Below are 22,490 nucleotides of genomic sequence, written 5' to 3'. Positions count from 1 at the left end.
CTTGTGTTCAAATCTCAGAAAAAACATGCTATACAGTACATGACAATGTTTATGCATTTATTCTAAATGTATTGTAATTTGGTCAGAAAAGTAGCGATTGCTATATTATATTATATTAATTTAATACAATTATATTTTTTATAATTGTATTATTATTATTAGACTTTTTAATTAAATTCAATAATTTTACTGAATATGAATTAAAATTCAAACCAATTAAATAAAATGACTACACTTTTATTTAAGGCAGCAACTATTTTATAAGTGTAAATAGCAAATAGATTCTATTTACACATATTTTCACAAAAATTTTCACTTAGTGTAAATTGAATCTATCGCTAAGAAAATGTTATTTTTCTTAGCAATAGATTCTATTTACACTAAGTGCAAATAGCTGTAGATGCTATTTACTTAGTCAAATAGCATAGTAAGTGAAAATAGTGATATATATATTCTATGTAAACCATGTAAAAGTACCAGTTCTTTGCAATATGTATTAGATGCTATTTATACTTTATTTTGACAGATACATACTATTTGCGCCTCAGTATTGTTGCACTTTAACAGATGCAATAATTACAGAGTGTAAATGATTATATTTATTAAAATTATTAAACGGGTGCTGCCTTAATGGGACAATAAAAGCCCCTTCTACACCTACCCCTAACCATACCCAATACTTTTATTATTATTAAACATTTCGTTTGGCAATTTATTTTCTTAATTTTTATTAAAAGTAAATACCTTTCCGATGTGATATGTGATGGGAAAAGGGAGAAGAGCGAGCTTGGCAAAAGGCTGATTCGAACCCGGGTTGATTGCGTCAAAACCATGTTCAACAAGCCTTTCGCTCTACTTACTACACCACTGAATACATTAGAATATGTATGTCTTTTTTTTAATCTTGTTTTGCCCAACCAGGCATTGTTAGGCGGGGCTAGTGCGAATAGCACTTGCCAACAAGGCACGGTATTTGCATTTGGTGTAAATAGACACTCCGTTTATGTAAAGTAACACCAAAATTGGACAGAAAATATATTAAAATAATATTATGAATATTTCTATAAATCATTCTTCATTTCATTCTTTGCAACAGAATCAGATTTAACTAGGGCTGCCCCCAAATAAAGATTTTTCTAGACGACTAGTAGTCGTTGATTTATATTAATTTGATTAGGCCTACTTACATATGTGGAAGCCTATTCCGCGTTCAAGCGCACACATAAAGCTTGCCGCAAAGCACTGGCAAAAGTATAATGATTATGAATGTGTAGGGAAAAATAGCAGTGTCAGCTGCAAAGTTAATGTTGACAATGCTGATTTGTTTTGAATTGGTTTGTTTAAAAGTAGACCTTTCAAGCTTAGATATATTTCTCATGTCTATGAGGCAAGTGAGTTTCGGTTCAATTATGTGATGCGCTGCAGTTCAGGAAGACCAAGACGGCAGAAATCGCATCCTGTTTGTTTTCTTTATTTTACAAAAGCACAACGTTTTGTTGTTATTAAGAGAGAGTACACAAATAAAAGTAGTCCCTTTAATTTTATGTACTATTATACTCCAAAAATGAGAAAAATGCAAGTGATCGCGTCGGCGCTTCCATGTCATGCAGTAGGCACTGTGTTCTTTTATAAGTTGTGTTTTAAAGAGTTCATGACATATGATGTTCCTCTTGACATATAAGAGATCTTTGTACTAATAAAATATCCTGTAAGTTTCAGAACACAAATTTTTTTATTGGAACCAAGCTCCCAAAACGATTCGTTTCGGATTTTGTCTTGATGTAATGCGATAAAAGACCGCCTCTGCAGAAAGACACAGTGTGTTTGTTCGATTCATTTGACAAGACACAGTTAGATGCTGGCTTTTCAGAGAGACTAAAAATAAAACAAGATGCAGAGCAATCTATACTGGATCCGACAGTAATGTAACAGTGTTTTGACCATGTGACTATTGCTTTGTCACTTTACTTTCACTTTACTGAAAATTATGAATGATGAAAATATGAACATCAGTGCGACAAACGCACTGTTTCATTCATAATTCATTTACACAAAACACTGCAAGTAATCCTGTCAACTGTGGTAACTCCTGTACTTAATCTTTATTTCCCACAACCAAGACAATAATGCATTTGGCTATGTAATGAGATAAACAACTTTTTGATTCAAAACTAATATAATGTAATAAAATTATGATAAATGAGTAGATTATTAATCTTTGAAATACTTGAGTATCCTTGGCATTTGAGTTGTAGGTTCATTTTTTTCTGATTCGGGATCATTTTTCAGCATCAGAAGTTTTACAAACAATTACACGTGCAATGGCGGGGACTCTATATTACTCTATAAATCTATATTTAATATGCAAAATGTTTGCCTAATCATAGCAGTGGGCGTTTACTTCCAAGTCTTACGTCTTAAGAAAATTATGATTTTTTTAAAATATAAAAATCTTGCTAGCCTCTAGAACATTATGAAACACGACCCCTTTAACATTTGAAAATGAAGAAATTAAGACATTATATTAGTATTGTAATTTTACAGTTCTGTAAAATGTTACAGTTCTACAGTAATGTAAAATAAAGTTATGATATACGTTTTCTTAATTATTAATAATAATAATTATCGCTAAATTATGCAGTCCTGCAAACAAGCACTGCAACCTTTAAGTTTTTTTTTCAAAAATGAATTCTCAATCATGCAGCCCTAATGTACACAACACAGCTTCAGTAAATGTTAAATGTAGGTTTGTTGTTTGACTCAGTGCTGCTAGAGTCATTTTGGCTGCTCTGGATAATTATGCATATTAGCTGTGGTGAGCAATGACTGGAAATCTTTCAAGCTCAAAAAAAGCGAGACTGTAAAAAAACAGCTGAGACAAATTTCCTTGCGGATTATGTATTTGGACTGCAGGGCCTGGGGCTGCAGGGGTTGCCGCTTTGCATTTAGTAATGGTGTTTGTGATGGGCTCTGATTAATGCCGTCTCACCTCTGAAATGATGAGCATCTGCATCCTGTAGGAACTCAATATTTTGGAAGCTGCATGCTGACTTCATAGTGAATCCAATTTTTATGGAAAACAGATAATAACGACAAATAAAACGTGAAGCAGGTTTTTGGAAAAGAAACAAGAGCTGTGAGCCAAAGGATTGAGTAGCTCTTGAATCATTCTGACTGAAGAAAAACAACATTAAGAAACGATAAATGCGAAGGCGTGTGTGTAATTTACCTGTTTACATTTTGATTTAAGTTTTGCATGGATCTCCTGATGCGTTTCACATGATTGCAGCCGCTATGAGATTTATGGATCGTAATTTTCATCATCTCTTTCCCCAGCAAGGGATTTAAGATTTTCTTCAGTTCAAGCATCTCTTGTGTGAGATTTAGTGTTCTCCATTGCAATGTGTCACTACAGGACAAAGTAAGCAGGATTGTCCTGATTAAGGTTGAAATATTACTACACTCTAATAAATACTGAGCTCTCAGTAACTGAATAATGTTTTGGTGAGCAGTGATGGTAAAGCTATGTTTAAACGTATTCTTTGCCAAGCTACAAACTAGTCATAATTAAAATTTAAACAAGCTGCAAATTACACACACAAAAAAATTGTTTTTGTCTTTTCTTTTTCTTTTTCTTTTTTGCAACCCAGGCCCATTGGAAAAATGTGCCTCTACCTAGATTTCTGCAACACACTATAAATACATATACATACAATTCACAGCAGTTTCCATCTCAGATAGTAGCTGTAAAACACCAATAACTTTTATTCCTTTTCACACAAATTATGATTACAGGGGCAGATTATTAAAGACTTTTGCACATTTCCTTGCACAACACTATTATGAGCTCAAAACACTTTTTCCATTTGAAATACATTTTGACATTTGACATTGCTTAATCTCCTCCAGATGTGTCTTTTCTAATATAGTAAACTCAGTAGCTCATCTGGTACAGTGTTGCACTTGCAATGTGAAGTGCACCGGTATGAGTACGGGGAAACATCACGAGAAAAGAACTCAAAGACTTAGAAGCAGTGTTAATTTTGACAGAATTTTTTTATTCAGTTTTAGTCATAGTCTTTTGACTAAAATGCCATTTAGTTTGAGTTACACTATATTGCCAAAAGTTTTGGGATGCCTGCCTTAACATGCATATGAACTTTAATGACATCCCATTCTTAATCCATAGGGTTTAATATGGAGTTGGCCCACCCTTTGCAGCTTCACATGGTTAAGGAGTGTGTTTATGGTAATTTTTGACCATTCTTCTAGAAGCGCATTCGTGAGGTCAGGCACTGATGTTGGATGAGAAGACCTGGCTCGCAGTCTCCGCTCTAATTCATCCTAAAGGTGTTCTTGGGTTGAGGTCAGGACTTTGTGCAGGCCATTCAAGTTCCTCCACACCAAACTTGCTCATCCATGTCTTTATGGACCTTGCTTTGTGCGCAGTCATGTTGGAACAGAAAGGGGCCATTCCCAAACTGTTCCCACAAAGTAGGGAGCATGAAATTGTCCAAAATGTCTCGGTATGCTGAAGCATTAAGTGTTCCTTTCACTGGAACTAAGGGGCCAAGCCCAACCCCTGAAAAATAACCCCCACACCATAATCTCCCCTCCACCAAACATTACACTTTACGCAATGCAGTCAGGCAAGTACCGTTCTCCTGGCAACCACCAAACCCAGACTCGTCCATCAGATTGCCAGACAGGAAAGCGTGATTCGTCACTCCAGAGAACACGTCTCCACTGCTCTAGAGTCCAGTGGCGGCGTGCTTTACACCACTGCATCCCATTTGCATTGCACTTGGTAATATAGGGCTGGGATGCAGCTGCTCAGCCATGGAAACCCATTCCATGAAGCCCTCTACGCGCTGTTCTTGAGCTAATCTGAAGGCCACACAAAGTTTGGAGGTCTGTAGCTATTGAAAGTTGGCGACTTCTGCACACTGTGCGCCTTAGCATGTGCTAAGACCCCGCTCTGTGATTTTACATGGACTACCACTTCGTGGCTGAGTTGTTGTTCCCAATTGCTTCCACTTTGTTATAATACCACTAACAGTTGACTGTTGAATATTAAGTAGTGAGGAAATTTCACGAATGGACTTATTGCACAGGTGGCAACCTATCACGGTACCACAAAGAATTCACTGAGCTCCTGAGAGCGACCCATTCTTTCTCAAATGTTTGTAGAAGCGTCTGCATGCCTAGGTGCTTGATTTTTTTTACTGTGGCCATGGTAGTGATTGGAACAGCTGAATTCAATGATTTGTTGTATTAGTTTTAGTCGACCAAACTAGATTTTAGTTGACTAAAATCTAATGGGGTTAGTTAAATTGTAATGCATTAATTTAGAATTTATCTAAAACCCATTATTATTATCCTCTGGGTTGGTTTTTCTACATTAAACTGCCAAAGAGGGAAAAAGCTATAATGTTTTAAGAGCAGTTGAGTTTATGAGTTGAGTAAATAATCAATTATTTTACTTAGTCTTCATCTCTGGTATTGGGCTCAAATGCAGTAGAAATATACATGTATTTTTGCATCTTTTTTGGAAGTGAAACAGTGGTGTAATGTGTGCATTTATTCACAAATGGCAGCAACTTTTCCTGGGAATCAACCCCATAGCCTTTGCATTTCTACCACCAGTCTCAGCTAAATTGGGGATTAACATTTACTGGGCTTATGCTGAAGTGTGAATCTGAAAAGAGATTTGTGATGATGCTTTCCTCTTGTGCATATTCATTAGATTCAACGTGTTTACTGTATCTGTACTGAACTTAAAGTATTTTTCTGTAGTGGTTTAGCAGCTAAGATGCAAAAAGTTTCAGTTATTGATATACTAAGTCCAGTCGGTTGTCATTAATTTAGTTGTGAAACAAAAGTGTCTAGTAGTAGTCTATCAAAGTAGTCTAATAAAACAAGTAGTATTGGGCTGGCCATGTGATCTCAACACACCAAAAAACAAAAAGCTTTTATAGGCCACTAATAAGTCTTCATCTCATGTGAGGGAAGATTTTAAACATATTGTAAACGCAGTACTATTCATTAATCTGTATGTCAAACCGTTTTAATGAGAACAAATTACTGAGTGCTTGTTTAAGTGGTTGACTCACACAGTAATTATAATGACTGAATATGACCTTATTAGTTAAGAGGCCAAAATTACATAACGACTGATAAAACAGAATGTTGTACTTTTTTTTTTTACAGTTATAAAAATGTAGTAGCAGGAACTCTCAAATCTTCTAGATACATACAGTGAGAAAGTAGCTTGCAACCTCAAGATTGTTTCTGTTTTAACTCAAGCTCTCAGCACTTTTGCGTGTTAAGACTATTCTTGGCTTATAAAGAGAACTTTAAAGGGATAGTTTACCCACAAATGATAATTCTCTCATTATGTCACCCTCATTTTGTTTCAAACCGGTATGAAAACAAGATATTTTGAAGAATGTCGGTAACCAAACAGTTGATGGTCCCCATTGACTTCCATAGATACTATTCCCCCTACATACTATGGAAGTTAATGGGGGCCCATCAACTGTTTGGTTACCAACATTCTTCAAAATATCTTCTTTTGTGTTCAGCAGAAGAAAGAAATTCATACCGGTTTGGAACAATATGGTGGTGAGTAATTGATGAACTATCTATTTAATAGCAGTAAGCAGACATTAGGGGTATATGGTACTTTACTGAAGTACTACTGAATGTAAATACTTTTATATTTATTTAATTAGATTGTCAAGCAAACATTTAACATTTTAATCCTTTAAAAAATATATGTCAAGAATTATTATATGTCATCCATACAGAGTTAACAAGCCAATCAAATCATTTTACTCAACTGAAATCATCAGTCAAAACCAAGTCTTTGATCTGAAGCGGTTGTTTTAATGAATGCATATCATTTTAACCATCATTGATGATTGATGAACCTGACCAGAGTGAGTGAGTGATCACTCAACGGCTGTTGCTGAATTTCAACTTTAACATTCAGAGGTTTATAATTATCTTCAGCTGTGTCCTAGAACCTTCAACATGGTCAGGACAAGGAGAAAATTGTTATTAAACAGGCTGCTTTCAATAGTTACTTTAATGGGAAAACCTTTTCTGCTTCTTGGGTTCATCAGTCAAGTTACCTTGGAATGTGTAAATACCATTAAATGTGGAACTTGTTTAACTTTCGCTCAAGCATGTTTTTGTCTAGATACTTCAGTTTTATCCCAATGCACCTCACTTGTCTCTCTCTTTTTAAATAAACTGCAACAAATCAAAATGTGTAATTATATGATTGTATTACTCTATATGAATAAATTAACTATAAAATAATTTTGGCTCTAAAAATATTCCATGTCCATGTATTTATGTATTTGGGAAGACGTTTATTTAAATTGTTCAAATGTTTACATTTTTTCAAAGTCCTAAAATCAGTTTTTTTTTCCAGGTTTAAATTCCATTTTGAATCCCAAATTGTCAGCTTCAGACTTCTGAACCCTGTTATATGTTAACTAGACTCACATCTCTCTCTCTCTTTTTAAAGGAACACGCTGACTTTTTGGGACTTTAGCTTATTCACCGTATCCCCCAGAGTTAGAAAAGTCCATACATACCATTCTCATCTCCGTGCGTGCGTCTAAGAACTGTACTCTCATTCCTGCATAATGATCAAGGAACTTTGTGCCGTACCATGCACTCTAAAAAAAGCAATTGGGTTGTTTTAACCCAGCGATTGGGTTGTTTTAAGCAAACATTTAACCCAACCACTGGATTAAAACAACCCATTCACTGGGTTAAAACAACCCATTCACTGGGTTAAAACAACCCAATTGCTGGGTTAAAACAACCCATTCACTGGGTTAAAACAACCCAATTGCTGGGTTAGTCCATTTTCAACCCAACTTGGCATTTTTTTGGGTGGGTGCAGCGGCGCTATGAAACACACAGCGCCTGAAAATAAGCTTACTTCCGTCAACATAACCAACATGACAACCGGCACAGAGTTGACAACCTGCGTGCTGGGGACTATTTTCAGGAGCTGTGTAATATCATTGCGCCTCTGCACCCATGGTACAGCAGCAAAGTTCCAGGATTACTACGCAGGAATGAGAATATAGTTCCTAGCCATATCGGTCTAGAAAATTGCTACTTTTCATTTTCCGTCGGTCTTAGTACACGATGCAACTATACACATCACAACATGTAAATAGGAAAATGATGGTGTTATTTTGTCACTTATTGAGCAGTAGGCTAGCTGGAGTCATTTACCTCCAGTCTTTGTGCTAAGCTAGGCTAGCGGTGGGTGCGTCAGACAGAGTTAATGCACGCATGGAGATGAGAATGGTATGTATGGACTTATCTAACTCGGGGGGATATGGTGAATAAGCTAAAATCCCCGAAAGTCGTTGTGTTCCTTTAAATAAACTGCAACAAATCAAAATGTGTAATTATATGATTGTATTATTCAAAATTAGTATCTCCAATGGAAGGTAAAATAGCAATAATGGAATATAGTAAATAAAATAAAAAAAAACATTTTTGATTGATTATCATTCATGGTTTCAGTTAGAGCAGTAATTTTTGACACTGAACAAGTTTATTTGATCATATAGTGCATCATCAAACATATATACAGTATCAAGTCAGCATGCGGGTATAGGACTTCTGTCATGGTTTACAGTGCAACACAGTGTACTGCATAAATCCAAATGCGTTCCAGTCTCAGATCCTGTGCAGCTTAGTGTGATGAAAGCTCATTGAAGAAGAAACTAATCTTTAGTAGATTTTCTGGGTTTTGTCATCTGTGTCGAGCAAGAGAGCAGTGACCTGGACTTTTCTCATCTCTGTGAAATCTTTCACCAGCTTTGCTCTTATTTCTTTGGAATTTTTTTTTTTTTTTCAATCGATGACTGCATTTAGACCTTCTTTCTGTTTCCCTCTCCAGACTCAATCTGTATACAGGGGTTTGACCCCAACCTAGGAATCCTCACCCCAATCAACCCCATGATGGCTGGCATCAGTCTGGTCCCACCCCATCCTGTGGCAGCAGAACTTCCTGTCATTAAGGAAATCATCCACTGCAAGAGCTGCACACTGTTCCCGCAGAACCCCAGTAAGAGCTTACCACAGCACAATTATTAGAGGTTTCATCATAAAAGCAGGCGCACAGATGAACGTAGCCAACCCTTATTTACTTCTACTGATGTCATGGTAAATATATAAAGTACAGTCTGTGCCATTTTGAATGACCTGTAACAGTGGGGTAAAATGTTCCACTGAAAGACCTGTAACTTTATGCCAAACATTTTACGGTTATTAAAATCACAGCAACCACAGGACCGCGTTTATTAAATCCTCCAATGTGGAAAATCAGAGAAAGACGAAATGTTAAATCTGTAGAGCTTGTGTCCTAAATACTATAGATCTAAATGAAACCTAAAGCATAATTGACTTTACCCACACAGACTCCAATTAGTTAAATTCATATTCTTTATAAAACGACTTTTTTTTTGTTAATGGAAGTAAACTAACGATAATTCATTAATGTAATTTGAATAAATGGTGATAATATCTGATATGCAATACCCCACCACAATTGACCATCTTCATGTTTGGTGATTTGCAGATGCAATTTTACAAAAGCTAGACTAATATATTAACAGTAAAATAGTTTTGGCGGCTCCAAAAAATATTCCATGTCCATGTATTTATGTATTTGGGATTTCAATTGTTCAAATGTTTTCATTTTTTCAAAGTCTTAAAATCGGTTCATTTCCAGGTTTAAATTCCATTTTAAATCCCAAATTTTTAGCTTGTTGTTGACAGAACAACATATGTTTTTACATTGCTTTAACTCATCGAAATAAGTTAAGCAATATTCAACTAAACTAGTCAGTTTAATGCAATTGTTTGTCCAAGTAGATTGTACTTTAAGATTTAAAGGGATGGTTCACCCATGGTTCACTCAAAAATCATCATTTACTCACCCTCAAGTTGTTCCAAACCTGTATGAGTTTCTTTGTTCTGCCGAACACAAAAGAAGATATTTTGAATAATGTTTGTAACAAAGCAGAGAGAGCAACCATTGACTACCATAGTAGGGAAAAATAGAAAATACTATGCTCGTCAATGGTTGCCTATCTGCTTGGTTACAAACATTCTTCAAAATATCTTCTTGAAGTCACCAACTTTTTTTTTTACAGTGTAGTTAATGTGAAAACAATTACTCACTTGGTCACGCAATCTGAGTGCAGTAAGACATTTGTCTGGATTCTGCAGATCTTCCTCCTCCTTCTACGAGAGAGAGACCTCCAGGGTGCAAGACGGTGTTTGTTGGTGGGCTTCCAGAGAATGCAACTGAAGAAATCATCAAAGAAGTGTTTGACCAGTGTGGAGAGATTATCGCCATCCGCAAGAGCAAGAAAAACTTCTGCCACATTCGTTTTATTGAGGAGTTCATGGTGGACAAAGCCCTTTACCTCTCCGGTGTGTCTTTGTTTTCTATTTATAGCCAACATGTAAATCTTTAGTTTTGTTTCTCTCTCTGGTGTGTATGTGTTTTTTTTAATAGATGTAAAAGTTTGTTTTGTTTTTCTACTTCTCTGGGGCATGTTGCATGAAGCTGGTTTCAGTTGCTATGGCTTGAGTTTGAGATTAGTTTGAGCAGCTTAAGAAGGTGTTCATCGCCATGGTAACAGGGCTGACCTGCTCTGGTGCAGGTTTTATTTTGGGTTAGAGATTGCAAACCTTTGGAAGCATGTTTCCGCCCCAGAATAAAAATTTAAAAGGTAATTGCGAGTTTACATCTCAGAATTGCATGATATACAGTCGCAATTGCAAGTTATAAAGTCAGATATGCGAGATGTAAATGCGCAATTTTGAGATACAAAGTTGCAATTATCTTTCAAAATGTTTTATTCTGTGGCAGAATCAAGCTTCCATACAAACCAAAACTGGACCAATCAGCTGTGAGCAAAGTAACATATATATCCCTCGTTCCAAATTAAAGCAGTTCAAACTGATAAAAGTCTATAGACAAATTGCCTGGCTTTTGCTGCTAATTATTTATTATATTTATGTTATATGGATTAGAGATGCACCGATGGATCTGCCAATAATCGGTTTTGTTTAAAAACAGCCGATGATCAGGGCCGATTATATCCTTTAAATCAAAAGGCTGCGGAAAAACATGTCAGACTGCAATTCATACTGTGTGTGAAGAACATCTCTGTTGTGTTGAATTAAGATCAAGTTAATGCGACAATAATAATTTGTAAACTATTTGACCCCATGAATGACCTGTATAGTTCAAGCCAGAACTTGCCAGGTTTGCGTTTTTTCCCTACACCAAACATAATTTGTTGCGCGTCTCCCATCCAATAATTGCAAAGAGCTTTGTTCTTTGTTACTTCTGAAGAAACAACGTGTCATCTTTCAAATTCTGTCCATTTTATATACATACATACATATACATGGCTTTTTGACGCCCTTAAATGTGACAGATCACTGTAGCACCTCAGGTCAAATGAGTCTTTTCTTCTAGCTTAATAATAACTTTTAATATAATATAACTTAATATAACTTTGTGCAAGTTTTATCTCAAAAAACATGCTTGAATATCAGGAGGCATGTTAAAAGATACAGTACATCTTACCAAAATCTGTTAGCCTGACAAGCCACATCAAGATGTTGGGTCTGGGAACACAGCATTGGCAGGGCTCAATCCGAGGGGCGGGATAAATGGTTCCCTCTGCACGTAATAGGATAGCGCTACAACCAACCAGGGGTGCGTTTCCCGTACAACGACGTAACTCACTGCTTAACTACCATAGTACGTTGCATCGTTGAAGAAATCAACTAGCTAGTCATGACTGTTTCCCAAAACCGTATTGTCGCAAATCTGTCGTTCAACCACATTGGTTAATGATGTCACGCAGGTGGTGGAGTAATAACTGCTTTAAATTAATTATTTGGAGATCGAATTTATGCTAGATTTTTTGCTATAAATTGTGGACATGGCACCTGAGGACTAATTCTCAGTTATTTTGCTTTATTTCCAGATTCAATCATTGGCTCGTCCTTACGTATGTAACATAAGTCCACTGGAGTCAAGCTTCAGAACCCATGTGAAGTTTTATTTATAATTTAGAACAAAACATAAATCAAAACCATAAAACAAAGACTTAACTTAAACAGAAACAAAGACTTGGCTATGACAAAGACTCACCAACAAGTGGGTTATAATATCAATAACAAACAAGGACACATGGCAAACATGAGGGCTAAATACACTGAGACTAATGACAAGACAAGGGACACCTGGGAACACTGATTAAACAATGAACCAATGACAGAACACGACAAGATCACGTGAGGGCATGGGAATCAACTGACAAGACCAGGAAGTGCATGACAAGACAAAACATGACTCATGCTGCGTTCCAGTTCATTTTTATTATGCTCTTCACTCGTTAACTTCCCTCCGTCTCGTTCACTCGGATGTGCGTCATTGCTTACGTTGCATGAGTGCCTACTACTGGAGGAACATTTGCAATGGACTGAACTGGAACATCCTAAGCCCTTGATCACTTCGAATCCACTATGGAGTTGATTTATTATTTATTTTTTTCCTTTATGAAATTGTTTAATGCAACATTACATATGTATATGGGTGTATTTGGGTTGTTTTAAATGTTTTTAAAAATATTACAAATATCATAGAGTTGTTTGTGGTGGGGTAAATTAAACGCGATATGCGGTGACGTCACAAACGTGTTGCATTGTGGTATATGAAGCTGCCTGAAGTGTACATCTGAAGTATACTCGCTCCCTCGGTCAAAATCAAGGGTCTGTCCATATGAACTTCCCTTGTCCACTTCACGAAGTTGAACACACTTTAAAATAGCGGCGGGGATTCCCCCGAGGGGAAGTGCTTAGGGAAGTTCGCAAGTGCGTGTCTACAGGGAGTGCAGAATTATTAGGCACGTTGATTTTCTGATCATATTTTTTTTCCAGGCACATTTGATCAATTCCAAACCACAGTAATCCTAATAACTACTATTGATTTAGTATTTAATAATGTATAAGTGATATATAATTGTTCATGAAGGCTGGAAATGAAAAACACCTTATATTCAGGTGTGCAGAATTATTAGGCATGTTTTCTTTTACAGATAAATTGAGCCAAAAAAGAGATTTAACTCAGACTGAAAAGTCAAAAAGTATTAAATGCCCATGAGAAGGATGCAATACTAATGCAATACTAGACATTGCAGTTAAGGCGTGACCATTGGACAGTGAAATGCTCGTTGGGTCAGCAGGATCTGACAAAAACAGGTGGTGAAGAAAAGACACCTGTTAACCGCAAAAGAATTAAGAATTAAGGTGAAGAATTAAGGGTGAAACCATCAGGAACCCTTTAGTCTCCAGCGCCACCATTTTCCAAAGCTGCAACCTAACTGGAGTCTCCAGAAGTGCAAGGTGTCAGGATCTCAGAGACTTCAGTTAGGTAAAGAATCCTAAAAAATTACCCCCACTAGATAAGAATCACAAGCTGAAGTGTTGTAAAATACATGAAGGTTTTTTTATAGGCTTTATGGACAGATAGGTTGAGAGTGACTCTTGAAGGACCAGCTCCTCATCCTCTAGTACCACTGTTTGAAGAATTCATCTTCCAGAATCTGGCAGTACGTTTTGGGAGTTCATTTTAGTCCATCCTGAAGTCCGTTTTGCAGAGATGGACTAAAAATGAAGTTAAATCTCTTTTTTGGCTCAATTTATCTGTAAAAGAAAACATGCCTAATAATTCTGCACACCTGAATATAAGGTGTTTTTCATTTCAAGCCTTCATGAACAATTATATATCACTTATACATTATTAAATACTAAATCAATAGTAGTTATTAGGATTACTGTGGTTTGGAATTGGTCAAATGTGCCTGGAAAAAAAATATGATCAGAAAATCAACGTGCCTAATAATTCTGCACTCCCTGTATAACTGGAGTGGAATGCAGCAAAACTGAAAACATGAAACATGAACATGAACCAACACCAAAACACCCTGTGACTACATACTAGAGAATGCGCACTCTTAAAAAACAGTGCCTTAAATCTCTTGACAAACTAAAAGACGTAAATGACATTTTAATGTATTCTAAATAAAATATATAGATTGTACTGAATGTCAGCTTGCTTATTTTGCTCAAGATACAGATTTTTTAAGTCCAAATGTTATGCAAACAAGAAACTATGCTTCTAACTACTGTCATTCCTTTGCGAAGCTGTTTGCGAACGTTCGTTGGAACTATGGTTTCGGGAAACACTGACTCGTTGAACTATTCTGATAACGACAGAACTTGCGACCATAGTTGGCGAACAATGCTTTTGGGAAACGCACCCCAGAGTGCTATAAGTGGTGAGACAACAATCACAAGCCAGTTGTGGCTGAGTCCCATGCGTTTTCCCAGCAGCGGAGCTAGTTGATAGATTAAACTTTTGCCGTATCCGGTCGGCAAAACTCAGAACACATCTTTCTTTTTTAAGAATGACTTCAGTGCCGTTCTTTGTTAGCAGGGAAGTAGCAGGAAATGAATGCGGAACCGTCGCAACTCTACCATCATTATGTTGAGCCCACTATACACGTTGTGATTGGCCTGACTAGAGTTTGGTTTTTCAAGCTCGCAAGCCAACGGAGAGTTGCTAGACGACCCTGGCTGCAAATTACATTTGCTGCCTCTAGGGTGCGTCTAGATTTCTAGGCTTAACGTCTGTATTATGTCTTTTGTAATCACTTTATCTGTTTTAACTGCAGAAAGATGGCAATAAAACAGCTTGTGAACACATAGCGCAGCAATTACCTCAGGAAGGTTATTCAATGTTCAGAGTTTGTTGGTAAGCTATAAAAAATAGAGATGAGCTTATTTACTGTTGATTATACATGTATGTTTAAATACATTTGCCACAAAGATAAGTACTTATGAAAACTACCTTATGTGCAACTTTGGTTTAGTTTTTGCAACGAACATTTTAGTCATTATTACTGTATATCTGAAACTATATAGCTGTTGAATATAATACCTCTGTTGTTTATTGTAACCTCTAATATTATAGTGTTTTATAGTTTTTTTTCCCTCTTAAGATAAATCAAACTTGCAGCAGATATCATTCTGAATAAACGGCTATCAGCTAACAGGTATTAGCGGAGAAATTTAGAATCGCTGCATCTCTAATATGGATTATTAATCTATATAACTCAAATTCATTTAATATATGCATATAATTATCATTTGAATTGACGATTAATATTGAATGTTGCATGTAAATGCGCTCCATGTTCCATATGTATGATAGCTGTGTTTGCTGAACAATGTTTGTTGTTCTAGGTTATCGGATGCGCATTGGCTCCAGCACTGATAAAAAGGATTCGGGCCGCATACATGTAGATTTTGCTCAGGCGAGAGATGACTTGTATGAGTGGGAGTGCAAACAAAGATTGCTGGCACGAGAGGAGCGGCACCGACGGAAAATCCATGAGGAACGCATGAGACCTCCATCACCTCCTCCCATAATGCACTACTCTGAGCACGAGGCAGCTCTTTTGGCTGAGAAACTGAAAGGTAAGCTTTCCCACAGACTGTGGTGCCATGATCTCATCTACCCTTTAAAGATTTGTCATCCTTAATGTAGTGCCGAGAGAAATTTGGGTTCTTTGGAAAAGCTTCAAGGCAGGACTTTTATGCTTCTAATAAAGGCAAAATGTGGTAAGATGACCTACACAACCAGGTCTGCTTTCCTTCAGACATTTCGCAGCTGTCCACGACTACTCTCTGATGATGTGACAGACATTAATGAGTGGCTACATAGTTTTGAATCTCTTACGCTTACAGTCGTCAGCTGTAAGCGTAAGCCCCAGCTGTTGTTTATTCTGTGCGACTGGTGTGTTTATATGATCAGCTAGTTCCATTCATCAGCTTCAATGGGACCAATGATTGCCAATGAAGTGAATACTCAGTACCAAACTTGTGTAAAGCCAAAGGGTTTCCAAGGTTGACTAAATCGTTTTCATTTGCATTTACGGTGCTTAAATGTGCTTAGAATTGATTTGATAGTTGATTGATTCTAATCTAGAAATAGGATACTGTGCAAGAGTTTATGATAGTGTGCTTTATCATAGCACTGGAGACCTAGTGCAGTTTCACTGGAGTCTCATTGTAGGATCAACTTTGTCTCAGATGTTTCCTAAAATTGTTGACATGCCATAAAAGTATGGAGTGGTGGAGAGCAGTTTAGATTAGGAGACATGTGAGAATTATTGGGATATTTTCTCAGGAGAAAACTCTGAGAAGCAGAAGTATCCCATTCGCTCATTGTTGTGCACATAATATGTTGTTTTCCACTTCCATGGCTTTGCATGGTCATAAGTGTCCAGTTGCATCAGCAGCAGATTTTTAAAATTTGTAGGGTTAGAATATTTCACCATTTAAATTTTTTCGGTTTATTCTGAGAAACAAATGAAATATAATTTGTGACATATTTTTTCCTCTTCTATGGTTTGTTTAGGTAAGTTTTATTTCCCTACCCTATGCCCCTCCCATGCAAGTCGTCATCTGATTGGTTCAATTCTTCAGGATTTCCGAGAGACGTGCGTGCGTTTCGTTCTTTAACAGTCCATCCACACATAAAGCCGTTCTTGACACCAAACCCCCTCATGGAAAAAGAAAGCTGTTGTGTTTACAACTGTGACAATTAGCATCTATCATGCTCAACTAAACACTGGATTTCGAAAGTATTTGTAGTCAAGTCACCTTTATTTATATAGCACTTTATACAATACATATTGCTTCAAAGCAGCTTTATAGTGATAACAGGAAATTGATTCAATGGTGCAGACAGAGTTCATTTCGGCTGTATAGCGGCTCTCAAAGTGAAGCTCTGAAGTCAGTTCAGTGTTGATTCAGATCTGTTGTAAAGATCATCAATTATTTTTTAATATTATGTAAAATAACTTAAGCTGTGTTTCCACTGAAATTACCCAGAACATTTTGTCCCAGGACATTTTTTCCCCCAGACCTGTTGCATTTCCATCGCGGCCTAAAGTACTGTGAATGTTAGGCAAATTAGTCCATTGATGTAGAACTTGGCGCAACTTTCCAGTTTCTGCTGGAATTCGTCCTCCGCATATAAGCTTAATAAAGCCTGAACCTTGGTATAAACAACTCATACTGCACGCACCGCAATACACTTTAATGGTGGTTGAAATAAAATGCTGCGTGATCTCAACCAATCAGCATGTTCAGCGCCCAAGTCCCACCCCTGAAAGTTCCTGAACGTTGAAAAAATACTACCGAGGGGGACTTTTTGAGGGGGAAATTTTTACCTGGAACTTCATTTAAACCCTGGTCCCTGTGTTGGAAACACAGCGAGTACCACTCCAAAGTCCCTAGTTTCGGAAAGTTCCTGCGGTGGAAACACGGCTTTAAATCATTTAATCTATAAAGCAGTTCTGCAGAAAAACAGTGATGCCATCGTCCAGCTCAGTTCAGTTCTCAACCAATAGTGTCAGTGCAGTCTCATCAATCATATTGTTGAATATTAAAGTTGTTCACGGTATAGACTCTTCAAAATATAAAGACGCACTCGCTCATCTCATTCGCTCCGGTTAAATAGTGCTTGTATTGCGCATCATTTTAGTCATTCCCACAGGTCTTGCGGGTACCAAATTTATTTTTCGTGGCTTATTGTGCTTAAACGGTCAGATACATAAAAAAGTATGTCAACATTTTTAGTCTCTTGCTGAGTATTCAGGTAAATACAGTCAGTTTTGGAACATAAATAGTTGAGAGAAAAGGCATGTTGTGTAATAAGCTCTTAAAGTGACAGGAGCCTAATAAACCTGCTGCTGTGAGTCATTTTAATCTGAGAACAAAAGTCAAGTCAAGTCAACTTTATTTATATAGCGCTTTTTACAATGCAAAGCTTCACAGTGTTAAACAGGAAAATAATGCAACAGAATTTTATTCAGCCGTACAGCTGATCCAGAGAAAACGGTGATGTCATCAACTCATTTCAACTATCATACAGTGACAATGTGGGCAGATCAGTAATTTAGTTTATATGGTTAATTTAGTTTACTTAATTAGATTTATTTGGATATTAAGTTGAAAATTTAGTGTCCCCAACTGAGCAAGCCAAGCCAAAGGCGACAGTGGCAAGGAAACCAAAACCCCATCAGGTGACCTAATGGAGAAAAATAAACCTTGGGAGAAACCAGACTCAGTCGGGGTGCCAGTTCTCCTCTGGTCAATTAACAAACAGCGTATGATTATTATTCTGGCAACCTTACAGGTCAGAAGTCATATTAGATCGGAATATTCAAAAGATCGGAGGCAACACGCCAGAGACGGGTTTGTTGAGGATGATGTGTCGATTAAACAATTATTAAATTGCAAAATTCGAAAAATCTGAGTCATCACGCCGGTTTATTGAGGATGCCGTGTCGATGAGGTAATTTCAGGGGGAGTCTAATTGACATGGTCTCTGCAGACACTTCAGGGTCATGCGTTGGTCATGTCTCGGCGCAGGTCCACCATCTGATCTGGATACGGCCCGGATCCGGCTGACTGCAGTAAACCTCGGGATAAAACAGAGAGACTAACATTAGCGGATATGCCATTCTTCTGATGATGTAACGAGTACATCAGGTGTTATGGGAAGTGTTCCCGGTTCCGGCTGACCTAGTTAATGCAGCCTAGTATTCTACACATTTGGCAGACGCTTTTATCCAAAGCGACTTACAGTGCACTTATTACAGGGACAATCCCCCTGGAGCAACGTGGAGTAAAGTGCCTTGCTCAAGGACACACTGGTGGTGACCGCTGGGATCGAACCAGCAACCTTCTTCATATCAGTTAAGTGGTTTAACCCACTGGACCACCACCACTGGACCACCACCTCTCTCAGCCTAACAATCCTTTAATTGAAAAAAGTGTTTTATGTGTATGCCATAGTAAAGAGATGTGTTTTTAGTCTAGATTTAAACTGACAGAGTGTGTCTGCTTCCCAAACAATGCTAGGAAGACTGTTCCAGAGTTTAGGTGCTAAATAGGAAAAGGATCGACCGCCTGCAGTTGATTTCGATATTCTCGGTATTATCAACTGGCCAGATTTTTGAGACCGCAGTAGACGTGATGTAGTATAATATGTTAAGAGCTCGCTCAAGTATTGGTGAGCTAAACCATTTAGTGCTTTGTAAGTAATAAGCAAGATTTTAAAATGTATGCAATGTTTAATAGGCAGCCAGTGCAGTGTTGACAGAACCGGGCTAATATGGTCATACTTCTTGGTTCTAGTAAGAACTCGGGCTGCTGCGTTTTGGACCAGCTGGAGTTTGTTTATTAAGTGAGCAGAGCATTACAATAATCTAGCCTTGATGTCATGAACGCATGAACTAACTGTTCAGCATTTTGCATTGAGAGCATGTAGCGTAATTTAGATATATATTTTTTAAGATGGTAGAATGCAGTTTTACAGAAGACAGAGAAAATCTCTTGCTGCTCTTGGCTAAATAACTTTTGTAACTTTATTGTAAGCATTAATCTGTATTTAATTTTTTACAATGAAAACTATCCAGCATTATTTTACATTTGGTTGCTTTAATTTCTGCAGTCATTTTTACCTGAATACTGTTAGACCCTAGCCTGGGAAAACCCAGACAACTTCCGGCAAATTTAGATTTGCTCTGCAAGTAGTCTGGCAAAGACCCCATTCAAACCCATTTCTAATCCCTAGAAATCGCGGCACCAATCAGAAACGTTGGGGCGGGCTTTACACGATGACGACAGCGCAGCGACATTGAAGCAGATTTAGCCGCCGTGGAGCATCACTCGTTCGAATCAGCTATCGCGTCTGTTTTAATCGATTTAAACTTTTATTTTTCGTTAAAACCCGAGCAAAGAACAACACTCGAAGCCTTCATATCTACAAAAGATGTAATCGCTGTCTTACCGACTGGATTCGGCAAAAGTCTGATATACCAGCTTGGCCCTTGGTGGATAAAAACGAATGGGTCTTAGCGAGAGCCCTCTGGTAGTGTTAATGTTTTACAAAATAGTTTTTCAAAAGTCCTTTTCAGGCGAGAATGTAGTTGTTTAAAGCTCAAATCTGTGGTTTATTTATAAAGAGAGCACCTTTTTTAAAATTTTATCTGCCGTTTTCGGAGTTGTGAGCTCCAGTGGTTCAGCGGCGCTCAATCGCTCATTGAGCCCGCCGAGAGGCGCCTTTCCTCGGCCAGTCCTTCTGCCGTCTGCCGCTGGCTCTGATGTCTCAGTAGTGGTTAAACATAAGATATGATTCGTCTCGTCTTGTGTAGATCTAACGGCTGATCTTTGCTCTCATTAATCTATAATTTGTTCCCAGACAGATCGTTTTGTCTGAGGGCAAAGTGAAGTTTCATAACTTTATATTTTTACGATATTAAACTTTACCGTTGTTGTCTCCTAGCGCTGACTTTGACTGAATTGCTTTATTTATTGTATAGCTTCTTACACCTTTTACTTATACTTTTATAATTGCTATTGATGATCACACATAAACTGACATTTAACAAAAAGAGACTGGGTTGTGTTTTATGTCATATTTAATTTATTACAGTGATAATCATATATATGTGTGTGTTTTTTTAAATGTAAACGAAAAGAGGCTGGTTTTTTTATATTTTGTTTTGTTATAAACATGCATTGAAGATAACATGCATTGCCTGCACTACATATACAAATATATACAGAGTGATACTGTCAAGAGCATTGTAGGCAGACTAGTGTCCTCCCGTCCTCGGGAGTTCCTTCTCCGGAGTCAAACTTGGTAAGTCACGGACGCAAGTCAGAAGTTCGCGTACGAAATATGTCATAAAAAACACCACTGCCTCATTTCATAAAAATAAAAAAAATTCTTAAACATAATAGCCACACGAATGTGGTTCAGGCAACGCGTAGCTAGGCCTACATTGATTATCTTATATATTTATAATAAAACGAAGTATAAAACACCCTGCCTCTTTTCGTTTACATTTTAAAAATAATATATTAAACATTAATATGTGGTTTAGGTAAGGTGACCAGATTTCTGAAATGGAAACCGGGGACATTTCCTATTTGAGAACACAAGTACAGACAAGAACGAATATTGAGAGACGCTAGTGTTTCTCTGTCGCTCTGCATACGTCATCTCCCTCATCGCTCTGATTGGTTTGAGGTCTATCCAATTGCGCCGAGAGGCATTTGAGCGACGCCCGTTGGTGACGCCCCTTTGGAAATTATTTGTCTATGAAGCTTTGCCAGACCATAACTCAGGTACTACTGAGAATGGTCTGGTTTTAACCAGGCTAGTTAGACCCACCTGAAAAACTCAAAGCCATGTTTATTTCATTTGTCACTTTATTCTATTGTATTTATTTGTGTATTGTTTGCAATTTTTTATTGAAAAAAATACAAGTAAACAGTCATTAATAAAATAAGAATCAATAAACAAATTGCAAACAAAAGAACAAATAAATACAATATTGCATCAAAATGACCCAAATTATGATACATTATCTGTATGGTAGTTTTCCACATGGTAGCGGAAATGGTATTGAATATCAATATTTTTCAAGGTATCGTATCAAAGTTAGAAATTCCAGTATCGTGACAACACTACTCAGTACCAGGGTTCTGTGAACCCAAAGGGTTTCCAATGTTGACTAAATAGTTTTCATTTGCTTAATTTATTAATTAATTAATTTAATTAATTATAATTGCTTTATTTAAATATATTTTGTGAAACTCGAGAGAAGATATGGGTGAAAATTATTGGAACATATCAGGAAACTCTGAGAAGCTGGAGACTTAAGCAGAAGTATCTATTTGCTCTTCTTTTAATACAATTTTTGTCTAAAAAAACAAAGTGAGATATTAAAGAGATATAATTTGTTATTTTAGTATCTGTCCTACGAATTTGCGTGGACTTAAGTGGCCAGTTGCGTCAATAATGTTGGCTGTAAATGTTTTTGCAGATCTCCTATCAATTTCAGACAGACAGGAATAGTTAGTGTAAGGTTTAATATATTTAACCACATTTATTTGTAAATCTTGAGAGGTTTGAAAGCTCATACGGTACGTCAAATTTTCAATATACAGGATTATTTTCAAGCTGCCACATACTGTGTTTCCACACCTCAGAGTTTCGCCAATCCATCACACCCTTTGACGTTCACACATATTTGTAACGTCACCTTTCACGTTTTAATTTCAGAGCCGGCTCCTGGCTGACAGCTGTTTTCCCATGCTGTGATTTGATTACAGCTAGCGGCTCCAGGAAGGTAGTGATGGTTGAGTTATGCTGGCTGCGGTGGTTTCCATGCCTCTCTGAGCTCTTGTCTCTCTGGAGAGACTGCTTTCATTTCGATGATGGGGACTTGACTGCAGCCTCCACCTCATCAGCAATCACAGCACTTCCCATGTCA

General features: G+C 37.3%; 1 protein-coding gene across 2 annotated transcripts in view; it reads left to right on the top strand.

Annotated features, from left to right (window-relative positions):
* enox1 (ecto-NOX disulfide-thiol exchanger 1) overlaps window positions 1-22,490 on the top strand; it is a 157,821-nt gene that overhangs the window by 97,130 nt on the left and 38,201 nt on the right. For both annotated transcript variants that reach the window (XM_079821158.1, XM_079821157.1), the window contains 3 exons: window positions 8,939-9,106; window positions 10,273-10,479; window positions 15,376-15,609. In XM_079821158.1, coding sequence (XP_079677284.1) covers window positions 8,939-9,106; window positions 10,273-10,479; window positions 15,376-15,609 — 609 coding nt within the window. The remainder of the gene's footprint in view (window positions 1-8,938; window positions 9,107-10,272; window positions 10,480-15,375; window positions 15,610-22,490) is intronic.

This window comes from Gobio gobio (assembly GCF_949357685.1).
Source record: "Gobio gobio genome assembly, chromosome: 7".
In the NCBI taxonomy this organism is placed as follows: Eukaryota; Metazoa; Chordata; class Actinopteri; order Cypriniformes; family Gobionidae; genus Gobio; species Gobio gobio.
The sequence above is the reverse complement of the archived record's forward strand: the minus strand, read 5'-3'. Positions and strand labels throughout refer to the sequence as shown.